Here is a 13,288-nt window from a genome sequence, read left to right as displayed (position 1 = left end):
CAGTACTAACTCAGCTTTCACACATTAAAGAGGTTGAGCTATTTTGCCATTTTCACAGGCTGCTTTAGTGCTTGGTTTATTCTCCAATTCACATAAAAAATGTTGTACAGCTTGGTGAGCCAAATTTGGCATATTATAATCTTCTTTTGGTCATACCCTGACTTCCAGCCCCTTTCTCGAGGTGGGGTGGTCTGGGTAACAAGTTCTGCAGGCAGGGATATCTAATTCTGTAAAAGTATACATGTATAAAAACATGAATAAACTATTTGAAATGTTATTGCATGCATTTTGAAAGAAGACCATAATCAATAGTGTCTGACACAGGATTACAATTTTGCAGGATTGTCTTTTATTGATAAGCATCCACAAATTAGACAGCTTAATATAAGATCTTCTGCTAGAGCTTTTGCTAAAGAGGTGTTTAAGAATGCATTGGCTAGATTATGCATGGGTATTATCAACTATATATTCACACTGTTCCTTTCTCTCTCTCCTATGGGGACAAAGATTTGGATATGCCTTTGAGAGGATCTTTCTCACATTTCCTTATAGATCAAAATTACAAAACTAAGCATAAAATACATATAGTTGTAGACTAAAGATTTCATTTGGTTAAATTGTCACCAGAGAGCCAAATGTTGGAAGAAATATACTTTAAATAATACTCCTAACTGTTGCTTTCAGGCACTTCTGTTCAAGTTCTAAATCTTACAAAGCATAATGTTCACTTTGCTGACTTTGTCATCAAGATGACTCATTTTATGACATTAAATTGCTTTTATTAAAACATTAATTGAAGTTACAATTTTACCTGTTTGAATACTTTACTATAATGTTAATAGTCCCAATTCAATTTAACTTGCCTATGTTACTCAACAGCTTTGATCACCTTGCAGTCCTGTTTAGTGACATCTATAGCAGGGGCAGAACAAAACTTAATTTAATGATGATAAATCAGGCACTGTGAAGCCCATGATTTCCCAACCATAGGAACATAGGAAACAAGAGCAGTAATAGGCCATTCAACCCCTTGAGCCTGCTCCGCCATTCAACTAGATCATGATTGATCTTCAACCTCAACGCTATTTTCCTGCACTATCCCTATATCCGTTGATATCTTTAATATCTAGAAATCCATCAATTTGTCTTGAACATACTCAATGACTGAGCCTCCACAGCCCTCTGCAGTGGAGAATTTCAAAGATTCACCCTTCGAGTAAAGAAATTCCTCCTCATCTCAGTCCTAAATGGCCTACCTTTTACTCTGAGACTGTGTGCCCTGGTTCTGGACCCGTCAGCCAGGGAAACACCCTTCCTGCATCTACCCTGTCGAGCCCTGTAAGAATTTTGTATGCTTCAATGAGATCACCTCTCATTCTTCGAAACTTTAGAGAATATTGGCCCTGTCTCCTCATAGGATATTCCCGCCATCCTAGGCATCAGTCTGATGAACCTTTGCTGCACTCCCTCTATGTATAGTATATCCTTCCTTAGGTAAGGCGTACACAACTGTACACAATACTCTAGGTGTGGTCTCACCGAGGCTCTAAACAATTGCAGCAAGACATTTCTATTCCTGTACTCAAATCCTCTTGCAATACAGACCAACATATCATTTGCATTCCTAATTGCTTGCTGCACCTGCACGTTAGCTTTCAGTGACTTATGAACAAGGACACCCAGGTCCCTTTGGACATCTTCTTTGGCCTCCTTGTCTCAAGAGACAATGGGTAAGCACCTGGAGGTGGTCAGTGGTTTGTGAAGCAGCACCTGGAGTGGCTATAAAGGCCAATTCTAGAGTGACAGACTCTTCCACAGGTGCTGCAGATAACATTGGCTGTCGGGGCTGTTACACAGTTGGCTCTCCCCTTGCGCCTCTGTCTTTTTTCCTGCCAACTGCCAAGTCTCTTCGACTTGCCACACTTTAGCCCCGGCTTTATGGCTGCCTGCCAGCTCTGGCGATCACTGGCAACTGACTCCCACGACTTGTGATCAGTCTCACAGGACTTCATGTCGCGTTTGCAGACGTCTTTAAAGCGGCGACATGGATGGCTGGTGGTTCTGATACCAGTGACAAGCTTGCTGTACAATGCGTCCTTGGGGATCCTGCCATCTTTCATGCGGCTCACATGGCCAAACCATCTCAAGCGCCGCTGGCTCAGTAGGGTGTATATGCTGGGGATGTTGGCTGCCTCGGGGACTTCTCTGTTGGAGATACGGTCCTGCCACCTGATGCCAAGGATTCTCCGGAGGCAGTGAAGATAGAATGAATTGAGATGTCACTCTTGGCTGACATACGTTGTCCAGGCCTCACTGCCATAGAGCAAGGTACTGAGGACACAGGCTTGATACACTCGGACTTTTGTGTTCCGTGTCAGTGTGCCATTTTCCCACACTCTCTTGGCCAGTCTGGACATAGCAGTGGAAGCCTTTCCCATGCGTTTGTTAATTTCTGCATCGAGACACAGGTTACTGGTGATAGTTAAGCCTAGGTAGGTGGTGAACTCTTGAACCACTTCCAGAGTGTGGTCGCCGATATTGATGGATGGAGCATTTCTGACGTCCTGTCCCATGATGTTCCTTTTCTTGAGACTGATGGTTAGGCCAAATTCGTTGCAGGCAGCCGCAATCCTGTCGATGAGTCTCTGCAGACACTCTTCAGTGTGAGATGTTAATGCAGCATCGTCAGCAAAGAGGAGTTCCCTGATGAGGACTTTCTGTACTTTGGTCTTCCTGTTAGATGGGCAAGGTTTAACAACCTGCCACCGGATCTCGTGTGGAGGAAAATTCCTTCTTCTGAAGACTTGAACGCATGTGAAAGGAGCAGGGAGCAGAAGATCCCAAACAGTGTAGGAGCGAGAACACAGCCCTGTTTCACGCCACTCAGGATAGGAAAGGGGTCCGATGAAGCGCCGTGATGCTGAATTGTGCCTTTCATATTGTCATGGAATGAGGTGATGATACTTCGTAGCTTTGGTGGACATCCAATCTTTTCTAGTAGTCTGAAGAGACCACGTCTGCTGACGAGGTCAAAGGCTTTGGTGAGATCAATGAAAGCAACGTAGAGGGGCATCTGTTGTTCGCAGCATTTCTCCTGTAGCTGGCGAAGGGAGAACAGCATGTCAATGGTGGATCTCTCTGTTTGAATCTCTCTATCCTTTGGACATCAACACTTCCCAATCTCTCAACATTTAAGAAATATTCTGCATTTCTGTTTTTCCTACCGAAGTGGATAAGTTCACATTGTTCCACATTATATTCCATCTTGCACGTGCTTGCCCACCCACTTAGCCTGTCTAAATCTCCTTGCAGCCTCTTTGCATCTTCCTTACAACTTACATTCCCATCTAGCTTTGTGACATCAGCAACCTTGGAAATATTACATTTGGTCCCTACATCCAAATCATTGATAAAGATTGTGAATAGCTGGAGCCCAAGCACTGATCCTTGTGGTACCCCATTAGTCTCAGCCTACCAACCTGGCAATGACCCATTTATTCCTACTCTTTGTTTTCTGTCCGTTAACCAATTCTCAATCTATGCCAGTATATTACCCCAATTCCCATGTACTCTAATTTTTCTTACTAAGCTCTGTGGGACCATATCGAAAGCCTTCTGAAAATCCAAATACACCACATCCACTGGTTCCCCCTTATTCATTCTACTAGCTACATCCTCAAAAAACTCCCAACAGGTTTGTCAAACACAATTTCCCTTTCATAAATCCATGTTGACACTGCCCAATCTTACTATTATTTTCTAAGTGTCCAGTTATCACATCCTTTATAAATAAATACTAGCATTTTCTCTACTGACAGTCGTTTGGTAGTACAGAACTTGAGAATTGCTGAAAATAGAGACATAGTGTTGAAGCTTTTCATCTTCCACTCATCAGGACAATATGCCAGTATAACCAATGTAAGGGAAAACAACAACATATACTGCATGAGAAGAGAGTGCTGATTGGTTGGCAAGTGAACTCTGATTGGTAGAGGTGTTCCTATGGAGAATGCACCTATTTACGGTGACTGACAGTTAACTTCTAAGCTTTGCTTGAAATTTAAACCAGGCAGCTTGACTCTGATTGGTCAAGGCATTGCCGAGGAATGAACCAGCAAATGGCTGTCACTTATTTTGTTCAGCTGAAACAGACGCAATGTGTGTACATGTTCTTTGTCTGCAAAGAACAGGGCCCTGTGTATTAATACATGTAAGCTTCCAGTATGCACAAATGTGCCACACTGCGAGCCCTACTGACAATCTTAAATTGGTTGTCAGCTTAATTCTTAGCACACTGCAGATTATTTAGCAAATGTTGTCCAGTCGTGGAATCATGCTGTGTTTTGAGTTTTGCATGCACAGGCTTGTTGGGTATGGCCTGTACCTTGCCCGCTGCGAACAGCGGAAGGGACACATAGTTTGATACGATCCGCCAGTCTTTGGGACGTACAGCTTTACACAGGTAAAGCTAGCTGTTTCACGCTGCTACTATGCAGTATTAACACGTGTGGTGTTTGCCACTAACAGGATGCTCCCGTCAAGCCAAAAAGACATCCTGCCTATCACACAAATGAGTAATGTGATATATGAATTTCAATGCCAGTGTGATGCCAGGTATATAAGCCATACATTCCAAAGACTGGCGGATCGTATCAAACATGTCCCTGCCACTGTTCACAACGGGCCAGGTACAGGCCGTACCCAACCAGCCCATGTTTGCAAAACTCAAAACACAGTGTCCAACATTAGATGTGATTCCGCGATTAAACAACATTTGCTAAATAATCCGCAGTGTGCTAAGAATTACGCTGACAACCAGTTTAAGATTGTCAGTAGGGCTCGCAGTGTGGCGCATTTGCGCGTACTGGAAGCTACATGTACTAATGCATAGGGCCCTGTTCTTTGCAGACAGAAAGAACATGTACACACATTGCGCTTGTTTCAGCTGAACAAAATAAGTGACAGCCATTCGCTGGTTCATTCCTCAGGACAATGCCTTGACCGATCAGAGTCAAGCTGCCTGGTTTAAATTTCAGACAAAGCTTAGCAGTAACTGTCAGTCACTGTAAACAGGTGCATTCTCCATTGCAACACTTCTACCAATCAGAGTTCACTTGCCAACCAATCAGCACTCTCTTCTCATGCAATATAAGTTGTTGTTTCCCTTACATTGGTTATACTTGCATATTATCCTGATGAGTGTAAGATGAAAAGCTTCAACATGTCTTTATTTTCAGCAATTCTCATTTTCCCTACCACTGATGTCAGGCTAATAGGTCTGTAGTTCCCCATTTTCTCTCTCCCTCTTTTCTTAAATAGAAGAGTTACATTTGCTACTTTCCAATCTTCAGGAACCGTTTCAGCATCTATAGAATTTTGAAAGATGACCACCCACGCATCCACCTCTTTCCACACTCTGGGATTTAGATCATCAGGTCCAGGGGATTTATCAACTTTCAGTCCCATTAATTTCTCCAGTACTACTTTTTAACTACTACTAATTTCTTTCAGTTCCTCATTCTCGCTCGTCCCTTGGTTCTTTAGTATTCCTGGGAGGTTTTTTGTATCTTCCTCTGTGAAGACAGACACAAAGTATTTGTTTAGTTTCTCTGCCATTTCCTTATTCCCCATTATAAATTCTCCTGTCTCTGCCTCTAGCGGGCCCACGTTTGTCTTTGCAATCTTCTCCTCGTTACCTACCTACAGAAGCTTTTCCAGTCCGTTTTTACGTTGATCACTAGTTTACTTCCATATTCTATTTTCTCTATCAGTTTTTTGGTCCTCCTTTGCTGAATTTTAAAATGCACCCAATCCTCAGGCTTACTACTTTTTTTTGGCAACTTTATAAGCCTCTTCCTTTGATCTAATACAATCGTTAACTAATTTTGTTAGCCATGGTTGGATCACCTTTCCTGCTAGGTTTTTGTACCTCAAAGGAATGTAAATTTGTCATAAACCAAGTATTAATTCTTTAAATGCTAGCCATTCCCTGTCTACTGTCATACCTTTAATGTAGTTTCCCAATCTACCACGGCCAACTTGCCTCTCATACCTTCGGAGTTTACTTTGTTTAGATTTAAGACCCTAGTTTCGATTACACAGGAGTGCCTGACTGGGAGCTCAGCCTTTTATTCTAAAGTAAGCTCCCCAATGAAGAGATTGGAATGGAATATCTATTAGGCTTTGGGCCATTTTTTGTAGAGAGGTGGATCTATTTCGTGACACTAGCCCTCTTGTGCCTGCATGGCCAGGCTCCAAATCTTCATTCCCTGTCTAATGTTTTTATACATTTGGTTACTTAAATATTTGAAAGAGTAACAAGAATGAAATAACTATTAGAAAATTAAAACAAGAGACATAAATGTACTTTATAATGATCAAGTAGATCTAGAAAGCTCCCAAGTCTGCCTTTTCAAATGAACAGTTCAGTCTATATTTAATCACAGAAAAAAAACAGCTATGGATTTTTTAATAAGACATTGGTAATTCTCACCATATTGATCTCAGTAGTACTGCTGATATTTGACATTGTTGACTTTGATGAAGATTAATTTTCTATTGAGGTGCATGAAAACTTCAAACATTATTCACACTGAATCATGATATATACAACATAAAGCAATTTAATCAGGTGCTTGTATAAAATAGGAGATATTACAAGTGCATGTAAATATTCTTAAGCTAAATATCACACAAAGATTAAATCAATTTGAAATACATTTGACCCTTGTGAATTTACAGTTACTGTATATGGTGAAGAGGCAGAGACTCATGTTCTCTAATCTGGAAGCAGACTTATCTATATTGAAACATCACCTAACAATTTACTATTTTATCACCAGAATTCCAAATATCTACAGATTTTTTTTTGCTTTTCAAAGCTAAATAAAGAAAAATGTTGGGATTACAAATATATCCAAACATTTATCACTAATCAAATTGGGTTCTGTTATGTACAATAAAAAAATAAATTATTCACAGTTTTTATATATTTTTCAATTAAATTTCTACAATTTTCTAGTAGATTCCAAAATCATTGCAGTGCACTCTCCTGCTGGATGCTGTGCTTTTCACAGCTTTGATTTGGCAAAGGCTTCATCTGCTTTGGTTTTATATGAAGATTAAGCTTCATGATTCAGTGCTGCACAACAGGAACAACTGTAAGGTATTGCCGCCTCATCAATGCAGGGTATTAGGAGCTCTGAGGAGCAGTTGAATTATTTTTAGCTTCTTTCAGAGCATCCCAGGAAATGTTCTAAAATAATTTTTCAGAATAATGTCCGACAGTGACCTTAACTTCCAATGCTTGGGCAACCTTCACCCCCACCAAATATTTCTTGCAATTTTTTTTTAAATTTTCTGTCCCTCTACTCCTCCCCCATCTGCCCCATGGAGCCATGCCAGGTGGCCTGCTCCAGCTCAGCTCATTTGTCTTGAGCTGAAACCCATCAATGAATCTTCCTTATTTTTATCTTTCTGCTCTTTTCCCCATACCTGCGAGGATAGGCCCTCTGCTGTACACCACCCCACAGTTGCACAACTGCCATCGACAACCCACCATTAGGAAATGCAGATATGAATCCCGCAAGTCTGGTCCCCACAACCTCCCTTAATGTTAATTAAGTAGCTGACCAATGTTGAAAGTAGCCACCTCCACTAATTAGGAGCATCACAAAATGTCCATAGCAATGATAGTGAAACATACACTGAAAGAGCAACAAGGTGGTGCTGGAAGCAAGGCTCAGTGAAGAAAAGTCTTCTTTCAGTACTGAAGACTTGGGAGACAAATCTGAATTTTTTTTTCTAATTAAGGTGGTTTAGGAGGGTGGGGGGGAGGGAGAGAGATTTTTGCACAAATACAAAGTTAAGCTCATTGAAGGTGCTCACCCTAAAAAATTTTTGAAACGATGGAATTAACTGCCCACCTCGAGCCAGTTTTTTTCTTTAATTCATGCTTCAAGTTCTGAGAGAACGTGGAAAGTTTTCATTTTAATTGTGCAGATTTGTACATTGAGGATTTCCTTTACTGATAGCTTTTCTCCCCCCACCCTCCAATCTACATCAACCCTCCTCACTCCGAACAGCCTAGTGTCAACACACAGCATGCACAAGGTGGTTAAATAGGAGGCTGAATCTACTGGGACGGATAGGGTAAGAGAACAATTACCAATCCCATTCTGCCCAGGAGTTGAAGAGTACTACATGTTGGCTTAATTGGCACCCAGGACAGAAGATTGTGGAATAAAAAGTGAAAATGCTGGAAATACTAAGCAGGTCAGGTAGCATCTGTGGAGAGAGAAACAAACTTAGAGAGAGAATCTGAGATGAAAGGTGTGTTCTCTCCAGAGATGATGACAGACCTGCTGAGTATTTCCATAATTTTCTCTTTTTATTTCAGATTTCCAGCATCCACAGTACTTTGGTTTTGTGTTACAGAAGATTGTGGGTTGGAATTCCGCAGTAGGACTTGAGTGCATAACCTAGGGGGATTGAGGGAGTTTTGCACTGCAGAGATCCATCCTTGAGATAAGCTGTTAAACCTCTTTAATTGAACATTAAAGCTGGAATGGGAAGGGAGTAGGATTGGATATTTTGGAAGAACTAGATGAAATGGGCTGAACAGTGTTTCTCAACTAAATCTACCTAGTTAGGAGTAATACAGTGAAGAGCACCTGGAAAGCAATGTGGCTGGGATTTTTCATTTCTGTGCCTGCCAGTACACAATTCTCTGCCCATTTTCTTTAATGGGCAGAAAACTATGAGCTGGTGAACAAAGAATTGAAAAACCCTGGGCTCATAAATCTTACCTCCTCTAAAACTTGGTGCATAGCCAATAATTAACCTTATTGGGGTCTGACTTGACTGTCAGTACATCAATTCATCAAACTGAGCTGGTTACATGTGTGACATGAATTGCTTAAACTTTACGTTTCTAGGATTGAAAATCTTTAAGGTGAATTTACAAACACACAGATTAATTCTTTGAATATGGTTCCCAAATCCAAAATGGATGACAGAAACCAAGAAGAATGAGGAAGTAAGTTTGAGGATTTACCCACCTTCCACCACCCCAAGAATAATTAGAATGTGGAATTTTCAAAGTTTCAATCTAGATTATCTTATTTTGTGGCACCGAGTGCCATTCTTCCCACAGCCCACCCATAAATCCAATTTTGAGATGCACAAGCAACACATTGTAGTCCCCTATTGAATGGGCAATGCATATTTATGGTGTGCTGCTATAAAGGAACAGGGTCACAACCTGGTGTGCCAATAATGCCATACTTTTTTTTGGGAGGTGGGGTGAGGGTTGTTACAAGAGCTTTGCTCTCAACTAAAGCAGCCACACTAGCCCCTCAGATTGCAAATAGCAAACATGTCTGCTCAATCTTTAAAATTAAACTACACAGACCCCAAAATGCTGTTTTCAATTCCCAGCTATTCCATAAACTGGGCAGAGATGGCCTTCATTAAGTGTTCTTTCTGTCTTCCTTAATCCTGGCCCAATAAGATGGGCATAAACATACTGAAATGGTGCATCATGTATTCATTTTCTAACAAAAATAAAAGTGGTGATTTGTGTTGTCAAACAGAATGCAACCATTGGCTTCTGATGTACACAATAAATTACAAATTTTACTCAATATCTCTCCGAACTACCAAAACAATGCAGATATAGGAGAAAGACATGAGGAGACAAACGGGTTGGGGGAGGGCAGGAGGTTGATGAGAGAGGGGTTCCAATTGTAAATTAGGGGAACCTTCCTTAGATTTGACAAGTTGTCCCACACATCAGAACAGCATTCTGATGAAAGATCCCACCCAAAACAGTAACATACCATTTAATTTTTCAGATGATGACTGATTTAATATGTTTGTATGGCATTCTTTTGTCCAGTATTTCAGCAGAGGGATTAACTGGTTTAAAATAAACATGTTAAGTGCTGAATTAGAACAGTGGATAGATGAAAATTAGACTAAAGGTTTAAAGCTCTCATTTTTTAATATTGCCAACAGTGATTTTCAGGCTTCACTACAAAATCAAATCAGTGCCGCTAGATTAGATATATAATTATTTTCCTACTCTGGAATAAATGTAATCCATAGAGCCAAAAAGAAAGCCTGCAAAACTAAATTAGAACATAAAATGCTGAAAATAAACAGCATCTGAAAAGAGAAATAATGGATGGAGGAATACCATACAACGTAAGAATTTGTCTACTGTCACATACATTAGTTTGTAAGCTTCACACACTCTGAAAACCTATATCAATCAGGCACTAGACACCATGGGGATATTTTAACCACTTCCAGGCGGCTTGGGTGGCGTGGCAGGAGTAAAAATAAAAATTGGTTAACCTCATCCCAACCAGCCCACTGCTAGTTTTAACGAAGATGGGTCAGGGGTCAGGCAACCAACCCGCTCTCAGGACACAGGTTAGGATGCGAGGGGAGGTTTAGCATTTTTATAAAAGATACAATATTTTAAGGAGACTGCATGCCTCCATTTTAACATAATTTTTATTTTTAACACCAGCAGGTCGTGCCTGTGGACCAGGAAAAGCACAACAAGCCAACCCCATCAACGATCTGTCCAACATTTCTTGCCTGCTGTCTGTTCAGCCCACCCAGCAATCTGTCTGACCTCCCCCAGCCCCACCTTGACCATCTGTCCAACCTCTATGCCCACCACCAGGGCGTCTGTCCAACCCGTTCCTGACAACCCTAAGCCTTCTCAATCACAGATGCCTGGCTGTGGCCTGCAGGCCCAGGCCTACATGCCCGACAGTCAGCCAGTCTTCAATCTGCCTGGCTGCAGCCATGAAATAAGGAATCAAACAAAAAAAAAAATCAGGTTCTGCCGACTACTTGTAGGTTTCCTGGTCACTAAACCTTCCCACCTGCACCCTTGGTGCCTCAGATATCGGGGCCACAGAGTCAACCGGGAAATTTACTTCAACCCAAACTTCAAAGAAAACCCTTAAAACAACAATTCTGCATGTACACTGCAAAAAAAACTTTCCCGTGCACTGAATGGTGATTAAGGTACCTCGATTGAAGGTCTGGTGGATTACAGTAAATTGCAATACAATGTAATAAAAGCAGCCTTGTAATTATTTTTGGCAGAAATTCAATAATTCCAGTTTTTGAATAAAAGCTTTACACTAACAAATATGAGAACATAGCCTAAAAAATCTCATTTCCCCTCCCCCCCCCGCCTATACAAGTCTACATGATATGAAAGCAATTACAATCCTCTAACTGAGAAAACTCTGTGCAAAGTGTAACATAAATGGCACAACAATCATTCAAACGCTCCATTGTTAAGCAGAGGTTTTACTATTCCTTCATTATTCTAACATAACTATTAAGACTATGTTACCACTTAAATTTTACCCTATCTTCAGTGCTAGCAGCTATTAGTGTGCACTACTTAGCTCTGAATTTATCAGGAATGCCATTTCTGATGATAAAAACAGCTGCCAGTTTGATGGCATTGGTGGAGACTAATGTCCAGCTGCTCAATCAATCCACAGCTCAACTTGTGAAACGAATTGCTCCCACTCCAAGCAATCATTCATAGAGAGGCCTGAGGATATAACAGTTCAGTTGGTATTGGAATGAAAACTAAGATAAGTGTAATACTGATATGTGCCACTAGATGTCACAAGCACATCATATTCTATACATACTGGGCCTGTTTAAAGACATCTGGGATTAGACCTATTATACAATTATTTCTGCACTTGGCCATTTTGAATCTAACACTGAGCTCTGAAATTAGTTATAATTTCTAGATGCATCCTGGCAGTTTCAGTGTCTGAGATAAATTGGCAATTTCATTGCAATTTTAACCTAGAACAAAAGTGCCACCTTTAATGAAAAGCTTCCCCGTCCTCCCATTTCTTATCCCTGAAGGTGCTCAGGGTGCCAGCTGACTTACAATATCCTGGCCAAATGGCCTTTGAGTGTGAGGGAGACTATTTTACCATGGAAGGTTATCACAGTGGAACCCAATCCTGTCCATATCCAACATCTGCATGTACATTTCCCAGTAAAGATCACTGGATAGTTGTCAGGTGCTGGAACAGTGGCTGATTTTCCCCATCTGTCCTACCCCAGCAGAGGCCAGCTATCTCAGCATAGACCAAGAATCAAAACTTGGACTCTTCCAGTCTGCATTGCTCACTTGTAAACTGGACAGTGCATTTACTAATGAGCCACTGGAGGGAGACTAAAGCGGTTTTAATTGAGTTACACATTTCAAGGGTACAATGCGATCCTAGAAAACGTGCTGGCTAAAAATTCAGCCAATAGGAGTTATTTTTGCAAATCCTGAATTCATGCTATTTATTTAACTTCAAAATTATGACAGTCCTTTCTGTTCTCCCTATCATCCTCTGCTGAAGGGACCAATTCTTAAGGTTCCACTTGGACTGGCAGCCCTCCAGTACCTCGCTCAATTAGACATTCTTCATGCATGAGCCCAGACATTGAGTATCAGTAGGCTGTTTTACTGCAGAGTTTATCACAGTCAAGCTCAACATTGTTCTCACCCAACATCCACGGTTTACAGCAAGTCACTGGATAAAATCAGGAGCAGGAATCTGAGCTAACTTTTCCCCTTCCTAGCTCTGGACCCTGAGGCCATTGGTGATCCTTAGATACCCCAACTAAAATCAGTCAATTTAATACTGGTGAGCGATTGAACTTGGGGCCTTTCTCATCCCTGTGACCGAGTGCTAAAGTGGTTGTTTTTTTTAAACCAATCAGGAGAAGCTAACACTTCCTTATTTTCACATGAGCTGATTCCACTGAAGAATGACAGTTAATATGATAAGGCCAAGATTCATCATCATAAGTCAGTCACAAATAAGGGGCATATATTTTGGATTTAAAAACTATTGGATAGTAACACATTTGAAAAAGGACTCTATTGTTTGCTAACATTTGAAGAGTTTGCAGTTAGTTATTTAGACCAAATATTTACTTTAAAGTGTTCTACATTTCAGATGTTGCTATTTTTGCATGCTCCGAGGGATAAACTCTCCCTCAGACACTTGAGCTGCTCCTCCCCAAGTTTGATTTTGTCCTCTAGCTCTCTCTGTTCAATGATGAGAGCAGATTTCATCTTTACGAAGTGAGTATAATCCTGGAGCTCATCCTCTGACAGCTGCTTGACCAGGATATTATGGACAGCATGCTCCCTGCGATCCACATGTTCCTTCAGCTCTTTGGCCTCTTCAAGCTGTGCTGAGAGTTGTTTTTTCTTTTCAGTCAATGCATG

The 13,288-nt window shown here is 41.0% G+C and overlaps 1 protein-coding gene and 1 long non-coding RNA gene across 8 annotated transcripts in view; one reads left to right on the top strand and one right to left on the bottom strand.

Annotated features, from left to right (window-relative positions):
* The window catches only part of LOC137377656 (uncharacterized), a 26,842-nt gene extending 15,678 nt beyond the window's left edge, over positions 1–11,164 (top strand). The window contains exon 3 of the long non-coding RNA XR_010976452.1: positions 10,538–11,164. This is a non-coding gene — a long non-coding RNA (uncharacterized lncRNA). The remainder of the gene's footprint in view (positions 1–10,537) is intronic.
* Positions 352–13,288, bottom strand: part of LOC137377652 (protein Shroom4-like) — a 214,923-nt gene continuing 201,986 nt past the window's right edge. For 6 of the 7 annotated variants that reach the window (XM_068047538.1, XM_068047539.1, XM_068047536.1 and 3 more), the window contains one exon: positions 11,041–13,288. In XM_068047538.1, the coding sequence (XP_067903639.1) occupies positions 13,010–13,288 (279 nt within the window). In that variant the 3' untranslated portion in view covers positions 11,041–13,009. Of the gene's footprint in view, positions 3,101–11,040 lie in introns of those variants that run through there. The other variant, XM_068047537.1, reaches the window with a different exon arrangement.

This window comes from Heterodontus francisci, chromosome 15, assembly GCF_036365525.1.
Source record: "Heterodontus francisci isolate sHetFra1 chromosome 15, sHetFra1.hap1, whole genome shotgun sequence".
NCBI lineage: Eukaryota > Metazoa > Chordata > Chondrichthyes > Heterodontiformes > Heterodontidae > Heterodontus > Heterodontus francisci.
Note: the sequence above shows the minus strand (reverse complement) of the source record. Positions and strands in the feature narration are given on the sequence as shown.